The 23,110-nt window shown below is 51.5% G+C and overlaps 1 protein-coding gene across 1 annotated transcript in view; it reads right to left on the bottom strand.

The window, feature by feature from the left end:
- The window catches only part of LOC105697583 (glutamate receptor ionotropic, kainate 2), a 78,984-nt gene that overhangs the window by 28,837 nt on the left and 27,037 nt on the right, over positions 1-23,110 (bottom strand). Inside the window, exons 3-7 of the mRNA XM_012421026.1 lie at positions 19,867-20,028; positions 10,363-10,614; positions 5,411-5,586; positions 5,071-5,124; positions 4,816-4,980 (exon numbers count right to left, since the gene is read on the bottom strand). Of these exons, the coding sequence (XP_012276449.1) occupies positions 4,816-4,980; positions 5,071-5,124; positions 5,411-5,586; positions 10,363-10,614; positions 19,867-20,028 (809 nt within the window). The remainder of the gene's footprint in view (positions 1-4,815; positions 4,981-5,070; positions 5,125-5,410; positions 5,587-10,362; positions 10,615-19,866; positions 20,029-23,110) is intronic.

Raw genomic sequence — 23,110 nt, 5'->3', positions numbered from 1 at the left:
GAGGATCCCTAGGGATGTCCGGGACGCTCGGGGAGTTCCTTAATCGCCCGCTAATCTTACGATTCGCCTAATGTCCCGCTCCGGCAATTACGATCCGATCTCGTGCCGAATCACCGCTCGCATCGAGATCGTCCCGGCAAATTGACGTCATTTTATAATAATTTAATTTGCCGACTGGGATGAAAAAATTCCCGAGTTTTTTAAACGTCGGTCAACTCGTGAGGTTCGACGAGGTAGTTAAATGCCGGTTAGGTCAATCGTATTTAAGTAATTGCAAGTAATTTTCATAAGCTCCATTAATTAATTTTAATTAATTCCCAGGACTGGGAGAGTGGATTCTCGGGTGGGGGTGGCTCCGGTATTCCGGACTCCTAGATCCTCCCTCCTCTGTCCTGACCCCGCGGGGCGGTCGCGAAGTTCCCCTTTTGGTGATGAGGGAACATCCAGGAACATCGGGGAACATCCCTTTCGGGTTTCCACGCGCGAGGAATTGCCGACCCGAATCCCGGATGGATTATCCGGGACGAATGGGAAGCCCCCTTAATCGCCCGGTAATCTTTTGATTCCCCTAACGTCCCGGCCTGGCAATTATGATCCGATTCCAGACCGAGTATTCGTATATCACGGATAGGATGATTTCCCGTCGGCGAGATGTTTCCCCCCGCGTTAAATGGATCGAATAATTTTCCCGTCGACCGACTCCCTCGGCCCCTCCTCCGCGAACATAGTGGCGGGACGAATTCGGTTAACGAGAATTTTCTTACATTTTCCGAACGCTCCGATTAATATCTCACGTAATTGGCGTCTCGATTGCCCCATCGGCCCTCCCTTCGAATCGTTTGCCACGAAGAATTAAAAGGAGGTCCCTCCCTCCCCGAGAAAACTGCCGCGTGTGCGGTAAAGTGCAAAGCTGAAACCCCGTCTGTAACTACCGCGTTCCATTTTTAATTAAACCGGGAAAAATACGAACGAGTTAATGCGCCCCGATTGCTTCTCTCCTGGGATCATTTCCAAACCGAGTCATCGCTTTGGAGGAGAGCCATCGACTCGAAAGGAGCGCGGTTGTCCTTTCCGCTTGCTAAGCTCGTTACGTGATCGATCGACGGGAATATCCGATATCCGAAAAACCACCCACCACCCCCGGCCTCGTCGCAAGGCGTTCCCGGACCACGAGGGAGCAGGAAAAATTCGGCAACCACCCTCTCTCGTTGTCCTCGGGCAAACAACGATGTTTACTTGAGCGATCTATCCCCTCGTAAGAAGGCGACCGGAACAACAAGACGGGGACATAAATTAAGCTCGCGAGATCGAGGCCGCGGAGTGCAACTCCGCGAGGGTCTCCCGAGGGTGGGGTTCCTTAAAAGCGGAGTTTCCCGAAGAAAAAGGAGCGGTTTAACGGGGAGCAAATGAACGTAGCGGAAGTACCGAAAGCAGGGGATTTCGACGGGGATCCGGGGGCGATTAGTATGCAGCCCGGCGTGTTGCGTGCCCTTCCGCTTTTTCTTTACGTTTCCCGTTTATTTCCCGGTCCGCGATTCCCGCGTCGCGCGCTATCGCGAGCTTTCCGCCGCGTTTCCTCGGCGTTTCCTCCCCGGGGGTCCAGGACGGTCGGGACTTCCGGCGGCCCCGGTCGCGGTCTCCTTTATATTTTTCCAAGGTGGCTGCCGGCCGAACTTATCTCGGAACTCTTTGCGTGCTCCAGGCCCGGGGGCCAACCCCCCCAAGACGGGCGGGGGCAGCGGAACTCTTCTTGTTTCCGTCGCCGTTGATTGTGGCCGAGCTTTTTCCGTGCTCTCGCCGGCTAACTTGGCCGTTTAATTCGAGAGGGGGAGGAGGAAAAACCGAAAGCGCCCTGCAGACCCCGGGGGAGGGGTCGGGATAACATCGATGCATCCCCGGAGCCGAGCTCATCCCCCTCGACTCCCGGGGAGACATCCCTCGCCTAGACAAGGGTGTCCGGCCGACCGCGAGGATCCGCTCGCGGTTAAGGTGAAGTGAAACACGTCGAGGAACTTGGTCGACGTAGATAAAGAAGATTTTTCTAAATGCCTACGTTGCCGACGTTGGTTATTATATCGACAGCTGGGTCGAATTATATTGGGTATTGTACCGAATGGCATACTCCACCTGTCGTTTTCGTACAATAATTATAAAGAAATCTAAGTAAAACTCCAGAAATCCTCTGGATTCATGCTTTCTGGGGCCCTAATTGACTGCAGAGGGACCCCCTGCGCCATCTGTGATTTCCAGGTCAATTAAATTTTCACTCCGAGACCTCGTATTCCCATCGTTTTAGCATAGAAGCGCATACAACACTTTTTTTGCCTTTGTCCCATTCAAATGCGAGTTTATCGATTACCAGAGTGTTCTAAATTGTCGTAAAATTGTCCCGACCCTTTTGCTTCTCATATCAGAGCCTTCGATAATTGTATATTGATCGAAATATGAGAGCTCGACGGCATTTTAGTTCTGGTCTGGGCTGAATTAAAAAATGTTGTTTAAAAATCCAAATCTTGAATGTATCAGGACAATTCTTAGATGATCAGGAGGGATGTGTCAAAGTTTCGGACAGTTTGGTCTAATACCCTTAAAAATAAGTGTTGTATTCGAATCGACTGATTTGAAGGGGGTTTCACTTCACCTTAAGGGCTCCGCGCACGTCTCGCCTCGCCCGGGACCGATCTCGCGTCGAATCGGGAAAATTGAAAACCTGAGACGAGCCAGGGAAAGGTCCGGCGAGACTTTCCGCAGCTTCCGTCCTGCTTTGCGAGCCGATGCGCGATCGGGGACTCAAAGTTTCGCGACGCGTCCCGTCGACGGAGATGTACCGTGAGCGGAGCAACGACATTTAGGTACCACCGATTACGCGAAGCGCGAGTGCGAGGACGCGTAACCGAATCGAAGGTAAAGGGGGTGGATTCGAGGGCATCGCTCCCAAACGGGAGCAAAGTGCGGCCCTTTCTCTGGATTAATTTATCGGCCCGTTCCTCGACCGACGCTTTTATTGCCGCGGTACATTTCGGGGCATCGAACGCTTTTACGACGCAGGAGGTTGGGGCCGGTTGCCTGCAATCGCCCTCGATGGGGTTGCCTAGGATGAAGGTATTCGTAGTAAATAATTGCGCGATGGGTATTTGATTGGGGAAATTTTATGTATACGTGGGGGTGAACAAGGTGGACGATGGCCAAGGAGACCGTGCCGCCGTATGGGGTACATCAGGGTGGATGATCTAAGATCCTCGGAGTCGCTTAAAGACCCCGGCGATGAATAACTTCTCGCGGTCCCAGATTCCTTGGAAAAGCTCCCGTATAAGTGTACCGAGCGATTACATGGAGGGTGAAAATTCAACCGCCCCTGCACGTATACGTCTTTCCGACTGCAGCTGCACGATGCGGACCGGCGGACCTTTATATCATCTTTGCGGTGGTATATGCCCGCACGAATGCTATCCTGGGGTGGATTACACCCCCTCGAGAAATAGGGCTTTCTCCGGAAATGTAAGGGGACGAGTCGCAATTTATTTCCCCGGCATTTTCTGAATTCGAATTTTTCCCCGTTTTCCTTCCCCTCGCTTTCTTCCGTCCCTCTCGGATTGCGCGCACTTCTCCGGAGGAGGGTGTCGCGTTATCGCGGTGCATTGAGGTAATTCGTGGTAATTCATGGTAATTCGAGGTAATTCAGGGTTGGAAATTTAGGATCCCCCACGGGACTATGGCTCGTCCCTAGGAGCAATCTTGCTCGCAGCGATTGGTAACTTTGCCGAGGCTCGAGATCGGTGCATTGTTTAAAACGAATCGAACAGGTATTGCCCGACGATTTGCAATTTTCAGGTGATGGGGTAGTTTCATTCGCAATCCCGTCTACCGGCCGAATGCGGCAAATTGATTCGCTGAAGTATTCAGTACGCAGGGGTGCACCTGCAGATCGGTGCCCCTCCCCTGGCACGTGGATTTATTAAATATTAATTTACGCGGTGCACTCCGATTATTTCAAGCGCTGTCGCGTATTTTAACGAGCGTGCGGAATTTACCGGGCCGGCCCTGCGGAATCGGTCCGATAATTACAACCGGAGGCTCCGTTCTTTCGCGCAGTCCCTTCTTTTTTTTTTTTTCCCCCTCACTCTCTCCCCTTCACTAATTATAATAGCACGAGTCACTGGTAAATAATTTCGGTCATCTCGGAGCAATTAGTAACCGGACCAACGAGCGTAATTGCCGGCAGCTGGAGCGCCGTCGATTTGTCGAGCGAGGCACCTCTATTAATATCAAGCCCCGATACAGTCAAACGTACGATTAGCGGAAAATAATTATTTCCGACTGATTCCCGCCATTTGTATCGCGATCCTCTTTCCGCCCTCGTTAGCCTCTCCTCCCCTCTGGCTCAAGTTTTTTCCTTTTCGGAAAAACATGGACGGCGTTTCCTTTCGCGGGGTCGCGAGGTCAGGTGATCCGATTACGGTTAATTAGTGTGCATACACAGTCCGGTCGGTGCGTCGAAGGACGTAATTACAGGGCTCGTCGCGGCGACGGCGCCGACGCTCCAGGACCGGAAACCGCGCAGTCGTCGGTCCCAGGACGAGGTCTAATCTAAATGGAAATTGGAAAAACGCGGGAGGTACGAGTCGCGCGGACAGTTGGAAACTTTAACGAGCAATCCTCGCACAATTTTTCCATCTCCCAGAAATTCGTCCTGGCGACCGATCGACCGATGCCATCGGTTTCGCAAAATAAGGAGTCTCCTCGAATTCGCGTTTGTCCTCGACGGGATCGAGGGATCTCTCGAAAGAAACGAACCCTTCCCCGGGAGGAACTCACCTGGATGACTCGGGACTTGTTCAGGATAGTGTTTCCCGCCGGCTGAAAGCGCTCCATGTCCCTCAGGATGTTCCTCACGGAGAGGTCGTCGGCGTCGACCAGTCGGAAGGCGGTTATGTTGACGAAATTGTACTTGAAGTCCTCGAGGTCGAAGGTCTCGATGTCCTGAAAGTGCGAGCGAGCCTTCGTTTATCCAGGACTCGGGGTCCTCGGAGCCGGTCTTTCCAGATCCCCGACACGGCTCGAGATACTTACGAAAGTCGTGAAGAGGTAGTGGTATTTGTAGTCGTTCATTTGCAGCTGCAGGATCTGAAAGAGGACACTCGGATGAGAATGGACAGCCCTCCGGCAGGATGTGCGCCCGCGGAAATTGTAACGTATCGTTGGTTTACACCGAGGTGTCCGGAAGAACGGCTCCGCTGACCCCTCGCGGCGTAAATTTAACGCCTCTCCTCATGTAGCTTAACGTAAAACGAAACGAGGGCACCAGAGACCGGGAAAAGGATCTCGGGAGCCAGGGTGGTCCAGATGGAACGAAGACCACTTTGCTCCCCGATCGGGGTAATGGACGAGGTATGGTCTCGGGGTTACTCACCATGCGTAGAAAATGGTGCATATTCTCGGGTTTCGTGTCGATCACGAGGTTCCGGATCTCCTTGGACTTCATCTCGGAGAGGACCTGTCGGTAAGACTCGGGATCCGCCTGTCGGAGGTAGACTTCCACCTCCCTGGGCTTCGGGAACTTGGCCAGCTCGCGGAGCTTCACCAGACCTTCGGCAGAGACGAGGGATCGCACAATTAGCTCGAGAAAATTCAAGACCCAGTCCATTTTTCCCCGGATTCAGGGCGCCGTGAAATCGTCTTCGAGGCTTTTCTTATGGAAGAGACCGGTCGCATTAAACGCACGGAAACCCGTGAATCGCGGCATCACCCCTTCCTTCCCTACAATCAGATCAATACTCCGAGCGCCCTAAGTAATCAAGGTATCATCTCGACTTGTGGGTCTTCCACGGGTTCGAGTTCGTTCCCTTCCAAGTTTCCGAAGGAACTCCGGGACCCGGGGTTGAACAAACCCCGGGGCCATCCGGAGGTGACGCGAGGTCCTGCTCCCAGAGCCACGACGTTAATTCAACCCTAACTCTCGAATATTAATATCGACGGAGAAAAATCCTGAAGGTTAAGTTCTCGATATGGCGAGTTCGAGGGTAAATCTCTACCGTCGGTCGGGATAATTGGCCGAAGAGCTCGCAAGGATGCTCCGAAGGTGGTTCCTCGGGAAGGACAGTGATTTCTCCTGGGACAAAACCGGGGTCTTTTGGATTCGAGGACTCGGAAGCGGATTACGGATGGAATCTAATTTATTTTCTAACGGTACGGGTTAGGATCACGGTTTCTTTCTCGTTGTCTAATAAGCCGATTCCCATCGAAACGAGGGGAAGCCGAGGAGGAGGGTAAACCCAGGTCGTAAAGGGACCCCGTTTCTCACGATTTGGATAACAAATCGGCCGGGTGATTGCTGGTTCAGGGTCGAAACGGACGGTAAAAAGCGAATGGCAGGGCGAAATGGAATGCTCGACGAGTTTGTAAAAGCGCCATAATGGTGCGTTTTTTACGCATCGCCCGGGAGATGACTCGAAGGTGGTGCTTATCGGCGCCACCCGGGACGAGGATCGAACCGGAGCTTCTTCGGTAAGACCAGCAATTCCAATCTCAATATTATCCAGGTTGAAAAAAGTGAAATCGTAAAGTCTAGTCGTCCTCGGCTGGCCAATGGTCTTGTCCGGTTAGAGGAGGCCGCGTTCTGGCCGCATCTCGACTATAAGGCCCCCCATTCGAGTAGCTTGCAGGCCGCGTTCGGTCTTGGCCATCTCGTCGGGGGAATTTCTCGTTGGTCGGGTGGCCATTGGCCAAGCAACGGGGGGGTGGAATCGAATTTAGCCGGGGCCGCACCCAGGACGCGTTTTCCATTGTGGCGTCGGCCAGGGTACGCGCGGATATTACAGCCGGGGGGTCCTTTGGAAACGTTGCTCGCCCTGGAATTGCTCCTAAGCCCGAAGCCCGGGACGAAGGCTGCGTTTCCCTTACGTCTCGCGAATCCCAAATGAGCCTCGACGCTCCATTTGACGGCCATTGTCGGATTCCGCGGATTTTTATTTATCAACGTCTCTCCGGCAGTGGAGGGTCATTCGTGGCCGCGGAATACGTCCACGAGGCGACGAGTTGAAATTCGAATCGACCTCTTTTAAGATCTTCGAGCAGGTGCCCCGTGGCAGGTGGAGCATTCCCATGCGTATGCATCTCCACGGGGGATTTATAAAGTGCAGAGTTACGTATACGTCGAACGACGTCCTTGCGTTCGAGCACGCCCGATGCGTCGCGACGGTTCCTTCGGAGCGTTCCGAGCAAACTCGCGTCTCGGAAGCGGAAAGAGGAATACGTCGCATTAACAACGACGAAGAGCGTATCCCCGCGCCCGTCGTTAACCCTCCTTTTGAGAGCCCAAAGGTGGAATTCGCCCGAAGATACGTCGAGGTCCCGATAAACCAGCCAGCCCCGGAATCATCCCCCTTTTGTCGGATCCTGTCGAGACTTCGAGGCGGCCGAAGACACTCCGGCCCTCCTTTCCCTCCCTTTTCCCCGAATTTAAGATTTCATCTCGAAATTCGACGCTGCACATTTTCCCCCGAGTTAGTCGGCGGTCCTCCGGGGACTCGGTCTCGGTAAACAAAAATACCCTCGGAGTGGAAACCCTCCCTTTTCGTTCTCCCCCGTACCTTTCCGCCCTCGAGGCCCGGAGACAGGGAAGAGATCAAATAAATAAATCGAATCGCCGGGAGCGAGCGGCACACCTGCGGTGCATCGGAGTATCGGGATGCACTCGCCCGTGTGCGCCTGCAAGTGCAACTGCAAGCTCGCAGGTAAGATCGCCGCAGCTGCTCGATCGAGAGCCGAACGCGTACACGGGGCTTTAGTACCGAATAAAGTTCCCTACAGCCGTGGATTCCCTTGCCCCCCCCCCCCTCAAAGTCGGAAATCGGAGCATCGGATTCAAGATGCTCCGAGATTCATTTGATCCCGTTAATTCGAAATTTTAATTTTAAGAAATCATCCCTCCGACTCGGTATTCAATTCCTGACTCCTAGAGCAAGGAGGAGTCTCTTATCCCCGAGGGAAAAGGAGGAATTCCGGGAAAGTCTCGTGGGAAGTTCAATGAACGAGGTCATCCTTGGAGGGGAGGGGGGCTCGTGGCTCCGGGATGTCGAAATGGTGTATTTGGCGGGGACGCACAAAAGAGAGGCGGCTCGTATCTCCTCGGGTATCGATAGATTTTACTAGGTTCGAATGGATTCTCGGGGTGGCCCATGAGCCGGGGATGATTGGATAAGGCTGTTTCGCAGTCAGACAGCGCGTGACTTCGAAAACGTATTCCGGGTGAGTGCGTCCCCTGCGTGACTGCACTCCACCCTGTCTCATCCTTATTTATGCCGGCCCGACCGAGGAGCGAATTGCGCGCATACGCAACGGCCCGAGAGAAGGACGAGATGCGTCGTCCGTTGCGTTATCTCTGGTCTTGCACTTTCCGGAAGATCGAGACCAAGACCGAGACCGACTTCGCCGTTCCCGAAGGAGAGCCATCTCGATCCTCCGGTCGAAGGGGCCATTTATGCCGGATTATCCGGCATAACCGAGGATGGTCCGAGGTGGAACGAGTCCGGAAACGTGTACCGGGCGGACGAACAACCCCATAAATCTCTCGTTACAGGGATCCCCGGGAGTTCGACGGGGGTTGAGTCCAGGAGTGGCTCCAGGAGGCGAGGATCTTCCCGAGATTCGACGGGGAGGTTCTAATCGACGCGGTCGCGACGTCAGACTGAATTCGGGACGATCAAGGAGGGCTCGTCGACGCGGTTACGTCCTCGAACAACCCTTGCCGGACTCCTCTTCGGGACCATCGAAATGGTCCCATTGGGGCGAGGAGGAGGCGGCTCGAGTGATGAGAAAACACGGAAGAAGGAATTCTAATGGGGATTTCAATCCGCGCGCGGACCGCCGACAGTCGGCTTTCCTTTTTATTTTATCTCTCCAATTTCTTTGCATTCATTTTCTTACTTCCTACAGATTACACTTCGGGGGGAATGGATGGCAGAACAAACCGGGAAGACGTCGCGATGGGACGGTACTTTGAAAAAATTCCCGATGGAAGGCAAAGAGAGGATCGAGGGTGCGATAAATTAGAGGCTTTTGTATTTCGGTAACGATTGTTCATAGAGTTTCGATTACTTTCCTTTTTTTTTTGGTTTTGAAGACTGAAAATCATATCGATCTGAAATCAGTGCACGCTTTAGCGGCTCAATGTATTTCGTTTTTTGTCCCTCTAATTCCTCCCGGTTAAATGCACCTGGCAGAACGAGGCAATCCGATCTCGCGGAGGAAAGCCGAGCCCGCTCGCTCGAGCGATCGGCGACACGTGGGAGAAAAGTCAGCTGTGGAAACGTCGAATCAAGAATGAAATCCATCGTTAATACAGATACTCGGCGAGCCCGGGATAAATTCGTCCCGTCTGCCTTCCGAATAAATATCCCGAAAGTCGGCGAGCCGGTTTGCCGCTAACGCGAATTACGTATAATTTAATTTCTGGAAAAATCACGGGGGGGTACCTTTCGAAGTTTCCTGGCGGAAAAAGTGGAGGAGCCGGTACGGGTCGGACGAGTCACTTTTGTATCCCGGGGTCGCGGATCGAGATGGATTATGCAGAGCGATCGCAGGAAGGGAAGCGACCGAACCGTGGTATCCTTTGCATAATTCATTATTTCTAAGGACTCCTCAGTGAATCCTATCGGGAGGTGAGAGATGGACCTTTCCGGGACATCCATTGCCGGGACTTTCTCAGGGAATGGTGAATATCTCCTGCGACGTCGAGACCCTTAACGTCGGTCGCCTATAAATCCCGATAGGCGAAATAGGGGAAGGACGTCGCGATTTTGCATGCTCCTCGCGTTGCGAATAATTTTGTAATCGCAGGAAATTTAGTGTTGGTAGACCGCGACCGGCGTAGATCATCAGCGAACGCATTCGATGACCCCCTCGTTACCGAGGAGGGTCGTCGTCGTAATTCACGAGAATGACGATAGGGTGACCGATGACACAAGAGACGCCGACGCGTCGTTTCGCGTCGGTATCATCGATCCTCGTTATCGAGACCGGAAACGTCCTCGTTGGCCCGGCAAAAGACCGGAGGCATTTTTGCGAACGAATCCCGCTGCGACTTTCCCCGCCGAAGGGGGAATTTTATTGCCTTCGACACCGAGATCGAGTACTAGGAAAGTTTCCTCATTTTCCAACTTCCCCCCCGCCGGAGTTTTATTTTACTTTCGGATGAAAAACTGAAATAATGTCATGCGATAACGGAGGATTCCTCCCCGGCAGGGTACGGAGCTCCCTTAGGCGCGCGTAATCTCTTTACGGCATTAATCATTGTGGTTAACATGGCCGGGTAATTGCGACAACTCCCCGGGAAACTAACTCCCCGCGAACGACGGGACTTACCGTAATCGTCCTCGTAGATAACGGCGACTTTGGTCCAGTTGAGGAACGCCATTACGTCGCGGTAGGCGTTATTGAGCAGAGTTTGTGCGGGATGAAGGTTGATGCTGAACTCCTTGGCCTCGGCATCCAGGTCCAGCCTGGCTTCCAGATGCGGAATGTCCAGTGCGTCGCAGATGCTGTGAATGTGCTGTCCCAGGATAGGATCCGAGGGCCCGAAGACGGCCTGCACGCCGAACTTGACCTGCTGGCAGGCTGAATCAAAGGTAAAACTTCATAAGGTGAAGTGAAACCCCCTTCAAATCAGTCGATTCTAATACAACACTTTTTTTTTAAGGGTATTAGACCAAACTGTCCGAAACTTGACCTGCTGGCAGGCTGAATCAAAGGTAAAACTTCATAAGGTGAAGTGAAACCCCCTTCAAATCAGTCGATTCGAATACAACACTTTTTTTTAAGGGTATTAGACCAAACTGTCCGAAACTTTGACACACCACTCCTGATCATCTAAGAATTGTCCTGACACATTGAAAATTTGGATTTTTCAAAAGAATTTTTTAACTCAGTCCAGACCAGAAGCAAAATGGCGTCGAGCTCTGATATTTCGATCGATATACAATTATCGAAGGCTCTGATATGAGAATCGAAAGGGTCGGGACAATTTTACGAGAATTTAGAACACTTTGATAATCGATAAACTCGCATTTGAACGGGATAAAGGCAAAAAAAGTGTTGTATGCGCTTCTATGCTAAAACGATGGTAATACGAGGTCTCGGAGTGAAAATTTAATTGACCTGGAAATCACAGATGGCGCAGGGGGTCCCTCCGCAGTCAATTAGGGCCCCAGAAAGCATGAATCCAGAGGATTTCTGGAGTTTTACTTAGATTTCTTTATAATTATTCTACGAAAACGACAGGTGGAATATGCCATTTGGTACAATACACAATATAATTCGACCCAGCTGTAGATATAAAAACCAACGTCGGCGACGTAGGCATTTAGAAAAATCTTCTTTATCGACGTCGATCAAGTTCCTCGACGTGTTTCACTTCGCCTTAATGTACCTGAAACGTCCACGAGAAAAGCGAGTACCAGATCTACGGTCCCGAAAAAAAAAAGAAATCACAATTTTACACGTTTTATTTAAAAGGAGAGGAAAAAGGAGGATGACTCTTCTGAATATTGCTAGCGATATAAATTCTCCAACTTGGTCGCGGGTCGCCACAAAATCCTAGAGATTACCCTCGAACGTTAACCTTTGACCACGCTCCCTGGAGGGGTCTTTGCGGGGGAAGAGCCGGTAATTTTCGGCGCGATAATGCAAGATAATACGAGATAATACAAATGGGGCGGCGTTAATACGTCGAGAGGTCGTCGCGGTAACGTCTCCTGACTTCCGGCGTTGGTTCCCGTTTGCGGATATAACGCGCGCGGCGTTTTCAGCCCGGAGCTCCCGGGAGTTTGGTCGGTGGTTGCGGTATGGATAACGCCATGGATATGTCGAGCTTGAGGAGGTGGAGGAGGTCGAGGTTGCGTAGGCGCGCGAGAACGGTAGATACGAGTTCGGGGGTTATCCGGGACTCGGATTTAAGGGGGTTGTTACGGCCGACCTGGGCCCTGTATACCCGGAACGCGATACGCACAACGAGCCCTCCGTACCCTCCAAGGGTAAGTGCTCCATGGTGTACGGTACATAGATACGTCAAACTTAAACGGCCCGCCTCGAGGACACGAGGGTAAATCGGGGTTAAGCGAGCCCAGGGTCTCTTTTTCCGGAAAGTTTACGATATCTAGACGGAGTCTCGCCTAAACGGTGCGTCACTTGCGATTCCTTCATTTCCATTTCGAGATTTATTCCGAAAAATTCCACGAGTGCGTTCCCCGGGACGGTCTCTCCGTCGAGAAGTCGCAACTTCGCCCACGGTCGGATTAAGGGGGGATTTTACTTTAATCCAATCTGGGAGAAAGGTCAGAGAGACGAGGCTTTTCGAAAGTAGCCATTGCGACGCGTGCGTGTTTCTCTCTTTTTGCAGAATTCGAGCATTACTGGATTCCGTAGGTAGGTGCATTTCGAGCGGAATCCAGAACGGTTGGCGAAATCGCCGGTGCTGGGCTAGGTAAGAGTATTTCGTTTGTTTAGCCGGTGTCCTTTGCCCGATCCCGGGATTTGCGCAATTAACGCGCACCTAGCCCTTTGCGCTCGTGGGCACCGAGGGCGTTCTCGGTGCTCTCGCGAAAATCCCCAGATAGTCTCGAAGGATTTTCTCGTGGGGTCTCCTTTCTCCTGCTCGGCGAGTCGATTAATAATGTCTTCGCCGTTTCTCGGCGGCGAGGAATTTCTGGAAACACAACCGTTCATAATAAATCAGGTCCCCGGGGGGTACTCCGTTCTCCCCCGGCATGTATGCCCCTGGTATTTCACTTATTTTTTAATATCTCCCGCGGCTCCTGCTGAAAAATCGAGGGAGGTTAAAAGGCGGCGTTCGATTAGAGGGAACCCCCAATCGTTACGTGACTCCTGAACGGAATTGGAATCGATTCCGATGTCGTTCCTCGGCGATAACGCTGCCTTGTCGAGCACTCGAAGGAGAGCTAGTCTCTTCGGGTATCCGGTATAATCGGATAGTCGCATTCCCTGGTGGTTACTACATCCGAAAGAGGCCACTAGGGGAAACCAGTTAAGTTCCGTGGGGACTTTCCGGGAGACGTCTCCGTTGAAATATCCCCGCGTCGCAACGGACGTTTCCAGGGAGCCTTTTTCCCCGTGATCCCGAGGGGGAACCTAATAATGCCGTCTCTTTCGGGCGAAAAAGACACGGACCTGGTGCTTTCAGACCCTTCGAATACCTCGCCCCGGCGAATGCGAATCGCCCGGAATTTCAGATATTTTTCAGAGTCCCGGACGAGTCCGAGGATTCCGCTCGAAGAGGAAGGAACCCAAAAGAGTTCCTTCGAGATTATCGGCCACGATAAACTTTCGCGTCCCCTGTAAGCCACTCGGTTACTTCGGTGCATTTCTTGTCCTCGAAATGTTTCCAGGATGAAATCAGGCCTTGCGCGATATCCCGGACGGAAAGATGCCTTTTTGAAAGTTTCAGAGAAGCCGCGGCGGCTTTGCTTCCTTCTCGGGGCGGTTACAGGACCTCTCAGGATTGTACGGGAAACGATCCAGATGGAATACGAGACGCATCCTTTCTTCAGTTTTTATCCCATCCAGCGTTGGAATTGCATGCGCGAGCGATTCTCTCGGGCTTGCAAGCGTTATATATCCTGTTTGCGCGGAATATCGACAGCCCCGCGGGTTCGTCTTTATTCTCCGGCCTTCACGTATCGACGTATTAAAATTAAATGACGCCCCTCCTCCGAAATGGTCGCTGTATTATCTTTGTGCATAATGCGTACCGGGACGGGGCACAAAGCGCGGCCAAAGCGGATAAAAGGCGCCATTCGAGCGGCTTTCACGAAGGCACGGGGTTTGACGTGGACCGAGTTTAATTCGCGTTAACAATTTGAAATAAAAATCAGGGCAATTCGGGGATCCAATGGTTTACGGTGCAAGTGCCAGCGAATTGGATACGCCGATTACACTTCCGCTCAAACGGCGGATTTCTCTCTCTTTTCGCGCGACGCCTTCTCGCCTGATTTTCCTCTCATGTATCGCCGATTTTTTCGCCCGAATGAACACTCGGCTTCTCTTCGAGATGGGATTGGATCGCCCCAACTGTAGAAACCGTTGCATTTAATCGAGGGGAACGAGGAGAAGAATAAATGTCGCGTACTTGCTTTCTGTCCGTTGAGAGAAAAGATTATTTTCAACGTTACATTCGATCGTCAATTTTACCTGTATTAAAAATGGAGAATTCTTTGGAAGGAAGTGGGAAAAAAAAAAAGAAATTCCCTCGACCTTACCCCTGATCTATAAGCATCGATGATGTGCCACGTGGAGAACGAGGTAGAAGGAAACCTATTGTTAAGGCTCGGGAAATTAGCCTTCACCAAGTTGGCGGAGATCCCCGCTAATTTCTAAAAGCGTTCCCAGCAACGAAAGAGACAGGTCACACCCCTTTCCAGGCAGCTTGGCGGGTTCTCATTAAAATTTCAAAGTGTCCGACCATTTTCCTTCCTGCCTCCTCGGGGGGCACCGGGTACTTCTCTCAACTTCTTCCCCTCCGACGACATTTTCGAGTAGCCGAGCTCCTCGTTAATTGGTTATAATCGCGGATTAGTCCGGAGAGGAGGACCACTTCGGGGCTAACTTTGCGCCCACGGCTCGATCCTGCCATTTTGCCCAATCAGAGCTAAACGAGAGTCGCGGCCGGTAATCCTTTCAATTCCATGGGTCCTCTTCGTGGTACTCTTCGCTCCTCGATCGACGGGCAGAGATCGATCGCGCGGTTTCGTCGAGCCTTTTCGACAAAGGGTTCTCGAAGAACAGGCCGTCTCCTGTATATGGCAAATCGCTCTCTTCGGGATTGATCCGAAAGCCGGTGCTATAGTCCGGTTAGAGGGACTCGACGAAGGCGCCAAAAGCGGAGAGAACTCGAAAAGATGCCGAAAAGCTGCTCTTGACGTGTAGCATCGTCGAGATTCGACGTGACGTCCGCTTAGGGACTCGGCAGAATCCTCAAGAATTCCGGAGACTGCGGGTTAACGCTTTTCTCGCCCTCCGGCACGATTATTATGCATCCTCGGTGCTTCCGCGACGGTAAGTGCATCTGACGCAGCATCGATGCCGATTTTCGATGCTCGAGGTCGGCGTGATGGTCCTGGCCCCGAAAACGAAACCCTCACCGACCAGTCTTCCTCATCCGGGAGGAATTTCATAATTTTCTCGCAGCTGAAAATTTATTTTCCATTTTTGGATCACCCAGTGTCGCGCGGTTCTGGAATCTTCAAAGGGCAAGTGCTCGATTCTTCGGTTTTCGAGCCTCCTGGAGGGCTGTACGGGGTTTCCGCTTTTTTTTTTTCCCCCCCGATTAAATGGCGCGCGTGTCGAAAGCCCTTCCTCCATCTAACCCGGGGATTCGGAGTTTCTCGGATTTCGATTGGCCGCAAGTAGCTCGACGTTTCCGTCAAGGGCCCAGACCTATTTGCTCCCGTGGAGGGCCTGCCGGAAGATCGAAGATGAAGGAGGGTGTAGAGCCACTCGTCGGGATCGGGAACAGGCCATGAAGAGCAGCCACTCGAACACGTCACGTGACGTCACACTCTTCTCTCGATAAGTGACAATGCGCCCACCTTGGCACGTGTAGTTCAAATCCACCCGTGAGACCGATAATACCTACGGGAACGACGATCGAACCCTGGGATCGTTCCTTTCCGTCCAAAAACTCGGCCAAGGCCCGCTCGACGTCTTGGGCAAGGTGTCAAATTTTTCACGGCTCTCTCCCTTGTCGAGCGACACTCCGCCTTGGCACCCGTCGACGGACCTTCCTAATGAGATCGATAACGTCGACCGAGACCGAGATCGCGATTGCTCGGTTTGCCAGAAATTCGGCCAAGGCCCCCTTTAAAGCCGACTCCTCTTCGGAGGGTCGAGGAAATGCGAGGGGGTTGCAGAAAAAATTTCAAAAGCCCTTCGCGCTGATGTCGCACCATTTCTGTGGTCATTTTTGGGATAACAGAAAGTAAAGACAGGGACGATGCATGTGCACTTTCGGGTCGGTTCGTTGCGGGATCCATTCCGGATCTCCGGGGTCGGTTGAAAACGTTCGGTCGGTTCGGTTATCTCGCTATCAAATCCCGCTCCACGTTACGCCTGGCAAACGGGTGCAGTCGAATGTCCACCTTTTTCGCCGCCATTCGTTTCAACCGCTCCGGTGCAACCGCGTCGAGTGATAACTTTTTCTTGCATCGCTCCATGGCGGGCACTTAGGACTTTCGAATGTGCGCGTCCACCCGATACGTGCAAAATCGGGGCACAACGGGGGGAATAATTTCCCCCGCAATGAAGTCGTCGGTGGACAGCTAGAGGCAGGGAGAAAAAAAAAAGGGAATCCCACGAGTTCGGAAAATCCCGTAAGCCTTAACACGACAAACTCGCGGCTGAGTGCATCGGCGCATTTCCTCGACGGGGGGGAGAGGGAAACTTTCCTCGAGTTTGCTCGCTCGTTGCCGGCAGTTTGACAGTTTCCGCAAATGCATCCCCAGTTAATTTTTAAGATGTCCGGCCCGCGGTCGGCTCGGAAAGTTTCCGAAAGTGGCACCGAGTGTCAAGTGCAGTTCATGTACTTGGTGCCCCGGTAACTTAAACGCTCGGCCGCGCGTACACACGGAAATCGCACGTGTGAATTTCAATGACGGATTTTAATACTCGAGATTATTAAACCGGTTGCACGGGCCCCCACGACGCGAACGGACTTAAAATACTTGAACCTATTAAAATACGTCATTGTACGAATGATCCTCCGATTTTGCAAAAAAAAAAAAGGGACGTGGATAATTTGTTCAGGGCTCGGGGACTCAATTAGGGAAAATGCTGGAGTTTCGGGAAAATATCGCTGTTGCCCTCGGGGATGCACCTTGCGGTACGCGCAATTTGTAAATACGGAAAGTTACGAGGATTTCAGGATCTGTCGGCGACTTGGAGACGAACTTTAAGGAGCTTTCGTGAATCCTGGAAATTGCAGCCTGCCCTCCTCAGAAAGCGAGTAAATCGCGGGGGAGGATATCTCAGAGTCGATCGTCACTTTTGAGGACTCCCGGGGGTGGAGCGATGGGAAAGAAAATACGATCCCTGTACCCGCTATCCTGGGTAATCGACGGAAGTTTCTCTCCTGTTTAGAAACCGATAAAAAATGGCGATGACGCACCTCGCGAGGGACCTTTAGCCCCGCCTCAATTTTTTTCAAACTCAGACCTCCTCCCTTTTAATTTATACAATTTTTCCGAACAATTTTCTATTCCCTCCACGGGGTGGACACGCGAAACGTAATTTTCCCCCACGTCGAGGAATCCCTTGGATCTTACGTTTCGAGCTCGGTCGATTGGTCGATCTCAAGAAGTTAGTCGAGTCCTCTCTTCCGCCCGAAAATGGCGAAACTCCATTTATCCGCTTTTCGCGATATTGTCCCGACCGTCCAGAAGCAGATATTGAATTTTATACGGCCCATACGAGTTGCCGACACTCGAGTGGTAAACACTCGATATCGACTATCGATAGAATAGGTTCCATTCCTTCCCCCTTGCCTCTCCACGGTCAACTTTTTCCCCCTATTTTAACGTTCCCGAGCGAACGATAAGTGTTACTAGCTATGAAAGACTACCTGCGAATATGGACTCCAAGAATTCCACCCCGAACGTTTCCTTCCTCCCGGAGATGAAAATCGAGATCTGACTACCGCTAATAGAAATCTCACTTAAAATCATCGATTCGAGGCATTAAGGTGAAGTGAAACACGTCGAGGAACTTGATCAACGTCGATAAAGAAGATTTTTCTCAATGCCTACGTTGCCGACGTTCGTTTTTACATTGACAGCTGTATCGAATTATATTGGGTATTGTCCCAAATGGCATACTCCACCTGTCGTTTTCGTATAATAATTATAAAGAAATCGAAGTAAAACTCCAGAAATCCTCTGGATTCATGCTTTCTGGGGCCCTAATTGAATGCAGTGGTACCTCCTGCGCCATCTGTGATTTCCAGGTCAATTAAATTTTCACTCCAAGACCTCGTATTCCCATCGTTTTAGCATAGAAGCGCATACAACACTTTTTTTGCCTTTATCCCGTTCAAATGCGAGTTTATCGATTACCAGAGTGTTCTAAATTGTCGTAAAATTGGCCTGACCCTTTCGTTTCTCATATCAGAGCCTTCGATAATTGTATTGATCGAAATATCAGAGCTCGACGCCATTTTGGTTCTGGTCTGGACTGAGTTAAAAAATTCTTTTGAAAAATCCAAATTTTCAATGTGTCAGGACAATTCTTAGATGATCAGGAGTGATGTGCCAAAGTTTCGGACAGTTCGGTCTAATACTCTTAAAAAAAAGTGTTGTATTCGAATCGACTGATTTGAAGGGGGTTTCACTTCACCTTAAACGCGTTCAAGAAATTTCCCGGGCGAGTCTTGAATTTATTTATCATCAATTACCAAAGACCGGTGCCGGGCTTGGGACGAGGAGTTGAATGGCAACTCTTAACACGAGGATCGTAAGGGGAATTGGACGGATCGAGCAATTCCCACGGCTCATTCCTAGAACGATCGGTCAGTGGTGCAGTTAATCGGCATCGAGGTCAACCCCGAAGAGGGGACGAATCAGCGAGATTTCCAGGAGCCATCCCTCGGAGGAGGAGGTCCTAACTCATCGCGGAATAGATTCTTGAAAATACAAGCTCCCCTTTTTTTTTTTTTTCCATCCTTTCGCGAAGTACCCATCGTCGGGCAGGATGAGGTGGGAAGAGCCGGGAGAAAAATTATTCGGTAGGTAAACCATGGGGAGTGTTGCTCGAGGTTCGGATAATACGTTTCTGACGAGGCTGTAAAGCGAGCCAGACAATGCTGCTCGCGATGTGTGTAACGACATGGACGGGCCCAGAGTTCCTGGGCGCGAGCCTTGTGTATCCGATATCAGGATAATAATGTGTATGCCGCCTTAATAACGACCGCGACGGCCGAGTAGCCTGTTATCCTGCTCAGCTTATATTCCCGGGTGATAAATCCTCCTTAAGAGCACTTCCGGCAGCGGCCGAAGAGAGCCGCGCCATGTCGGTCCTTTTCGAAGAGCGGAAGTGAAGCCGGAGAGGGAGGAAAAGGAGAGGAACGAAGGGAGAACGCGACTCCCCCGAAAGGGTGAATCCCTGAGAGGCTAACGGCGGTAAAAAAGGTGCCCGAAAAACCGATCCTTCCCCCCCGAATTATCTAAATCAAAATAAATGGAATTTTATATGGCGCCTTTTAGCGTGTGGAAGGATCGACCGGGGTCGTAATCAGGATACATGAGACGAGGTGCAACGATGGGGTGTAATCGCGGGGTAAATAGGTATTACCATTTTGCAGGTGAACGGGGATTAAATTACTAGGCGATATATCTTGCGACGGAGCACTTCCGGTGTGGGTCCAGGTGAGCTTCCCCGGGTCGCGTATCCTTTAAAGCGAGAAAGTGAAGCCGGAGAAAGTGACAGGGCTCGAGATAGGGAAAGATGTTTTTTTTCCTTTTTTTTGGGGAAAGGAATCTCGCGGATTCGCGGGTTGGAGGAGTCCTTTGAACTTGTCCACCCTTTGTGAAAGTATTCCTGGAGTTCGTAGGATTATCCAGTTTCGAGGAGGGAAAACCGGAGGAAGAGGAAGGAAGAAGATATTCCTCCTGTCGAAACGTAAGGGAAAGTTCGGCGCAAAGGGTGGAGGGTGTAGGGGAAAGCTCGTAAAACTAAGGAATTCGCGGATAAATGGAAGGAACGGTCCGGGAAGATCGTGACCGTAAAGTGGGGTACTTCCGGCGCGAAATCGCCTAGGGACGGTTTCGAGGTGGAATCCGAAAATCGAGAACGAGGGGGGCGACTTACCCTTCTTGGACGCGTGGAAGGAATCATCTTTGGGCACGTATTGGATGTCGTAGACCAGGTTGGTCTTCGGCAAGATCACCTTTTCCTTGTTGATCTTGTATACAGCGTACTTGAAGGCCAGCTCCGTGCTGCTATCCTTTTGGTCATGAGTGAATATGGCACCTGGTCAAAACAGAACCACGCGTTAGCAAAAAACTCGTCAAACTCAACTACAAAAAAAAAAAGAAAGAAGATCCCGAAATAGCTAGATTTATGTCGAATAATTCTCAGCCATCCCAGAAGCGACTTCGAGCATCCCTACGGCTGGTGCACCCCCCTCAAAACGAGTCATTTTCGAAAATGCATTTTTTTCTGGAAATGCAGCGGCGAGGAACAATGCACATTTCTGTAAAGATATTACGGCGGGATGGTAAACGCGGAGCAGGATACGCGTTGACGAAGCGATGCAGTCTTCCGGCTCGTAAAACTTGGAAAGCCAGTTCTCGGGAACTCATCGGAGTTATATAAGACCGAGCAGGAGTTCTTGACTTCCGGTTACCGGTGGAATTTCGGAGGCACTGCTATTCCGGAGCAACGTAGGAGCATAATTTAGAGGCGAGCCTCGCGCCTCGTTCCGGCGGTCGAGTTCATCCGAATCGTTCGGCACGTACGCGAGCCGCAATTGCTGCTCGATGAGCCCACTTTGTTCGGGACGTCATGAAACAAGGTCCCGGTGGAGCGCTCATTAAAGCATCGAAATTAATAACGCGGGGCGAATGGAGAGCGCCTACTGAAAGGAACGGATTAAAATGCCGAGGCTCGAGGGATCTTTGAGAGCCGTTCGGAGGTCTCGAGGCGGTGTCTTTTTATCAGCGTATGAAATTCATATCGCGCCACGGTCCCGGGGACAATTAGCCGGCTCTCTTTATGCCGAGGAGGCTTCTCAGAGTGCCAGGGAGCTTTCGAGGCGTCGTCCGAACGTCCCTCGGCCTCCTCGAATATACATGCTCCCATTTCCGCGGTAACTCGCTGTCGAACCCCGAGGGCTGTTTATCCCTCGCGTCCTCGCTCGAAACGTTTTCCAAGATGCTTGGACACCTCGGTGTTCTTAACCCATAGCTCGTAGCGATGCGGAACGGAGATGAGCCCGAGATTAGCGGGATGAATGGAGCTTTCTTGATGGGAAACCGCTTCGAAATGGGACGCGGAGTTCTATCCGAGTCGCGCGTATCGAAGTTTCGGATTGAATCGAAAAATAAAAAGAAAAATATGAGGTAAACCGAGGGTCGAATTCCTGCCTTCGGCGGCTTTTTCACGGGACGAGGTAGATCGAGGACGCGGTTTCCGGGTATTTTAGGGAAAAGGATAAGAGTTTCCAGGGGACGCTTCCGAGACGCGGGATCCGAGGACGGGGTAAATTGTGCCCGTAAAATAAATAACCCCGAATCGAGCGACATCTCCGAATCAACCCTGCGTCCATTCGTCCCCGGCAAGTATCTCGGCTCTACTTTGCTCTTATTTCCTCGCCATAACTTGTCCATTTATCTAAAACGCGGAGTAGGTGCCCGGTAACTCTTCGCCCACCCCGGTTCCTCTGTTTTCCGAGTAGCGCGTTAAGTGCCTCGGTGGACGTGCTTTTTCGGATCTTATTTCCGTTCGGGCGATCCCTCTTCCGTGCAGGTGATTTGTCCGTAAAGGGCGGTTAAAGCTCGCCCCGTCTCGATAAAACGCTAAGTTACAAACGTTTCCAACGTTTCATCTCAGATTTAACAGGATGCCCGTCGTTTCTCATTTATCTTTATCTCCCCGGCGTAACTAATCCATTTATCCGGGAGGGAGTTAGTACCGGCTAAGCCTCGTTCACTCGAGTTCCTTTATTTTTCGAGGGCGGCGATAAGTGCCTCGGCGAGGTGGTACTTCTTTGGATTTTATTTTCGGCCCGGCGATCGCTCCTCCGTCTCCACCGGTGATTTGTCCGAGGTGGTTAGAACGGTCCTTCCTTTACCCTGCACCTTGGCTCGGAAGGTGTCGGTGCGCCCTCGATCACTACCCCCGAGTACACCGAAACCTAAACAAGAGGTCAAGGTTTGACGACGTACAGTTTCATACGGTTCGGATGAATTAAATCGTCCTGTAAATAACTCTAAAAGCGACCCAACATCCGCGGCTTCAATTTAAAGAATCGCGGCAATAATCGTATCCCACCGGGAATTATTATTCGAGTCCGCGTCGAGGAATGTCGCGTACTCGTTCACAGGTATTACCGGTATAAATTACCGGGGATGAAGAAGCTCGAATTAAACCGATTAATTATCCCTTTTAATTTCGCCGGATTCCCCGGTTTTCAATTTCGCCGGTTTCAGCGGGAGGTTTATTCGCGAGCCAGACATCCCGGTTATTCGGGCCCCATTCAGGGGGAGATCCCCAAGGATACCCCTGTGGCCATCCTCGCCGGGGCTAATCTTTATAATGCCTCGTAAACAGTGGGCGCAAAAGTGCGATGTAAAACCGATGCCAAGAACGGGGGGAAGTAACGCGACCTCGCGAGGTCGGCCGTCGAGAGGTCGCTCGGCTAATGAAAGAGACGCCGGGCAGGTGCAAGTGCTTCTTGCCCATTTTTGTCCCTTTTTCCGGCCAGCTACCTTCCCTTCCCCCCTATTATCTCGTCTTCGGGAAAAGCCGAGGAGAGAGCCCGGAAACTGGCGCCGTTGCTCGCCAAGGGGTAACTTTAGCTCGCGAGGTGGTACAGAGAGGCTCGCGGCATAAATCTCCCGCGAATTTTCCGACTCCCTGCCTTCCTTTGGCCTTATTCCGCAAGAAACTTTAATAACACGTGAAACGTATCGATGAGAAAAAAGCTTGGCCGGAGGAATTCCGTCGAACAGGTCGGAGGCGTCGCGACGCCATCGCCAGGGGCGAATCGCGTCGAGGGCCGATGAGGGTTGGGAAATTCGAGGGAATACGTTCGATGAGTTTCCACGAGTTTAGGGTGATTCGAGGAGTTTGCACCCCCTCAAACTTCCCGAGTCTCGCTGAGAAGTTCATGGAAAATATTTCTGGCGGGGCCATTTTTACCTTTTCAGATTTCCGCTTCTTGAGGTCGGGGTCGATTTCATCTTTCGCGAGACTTTGGGGACGAAGAAACGGGGATGGTAAGTGAAAGGCACCGGCGGGAAAAAGAATTCCTTTCGAGAGATTTCCCAAAAGTTGCCGGCCTCCCGCGAACAGGTGGAAATGGCACGATGCCATAAAGAGAAGCTGAAAT

This window comes from Orussus abietinus, unplaced genomic scaffold, assembly GCF_000612105.2.
Source record: "Orussus abietinus isolate OABI.00-Male unplaced genomic scaffold, Oabi_2.0 scaffold39, whole genome shotgun sequence".
In the NCBI taxonomy this organism is placed as follows: Eukaryota; Metazoa; Arthropoda; class Insecta; order Hymenoptera; family Orussidae; genus Orussus; species Orussus abietinus.
The sequence above is the reverse complement of the archived record's forward strand: the minus strand, read 5'-3'. Positions and strand labels throughout refer to the sequence as shown.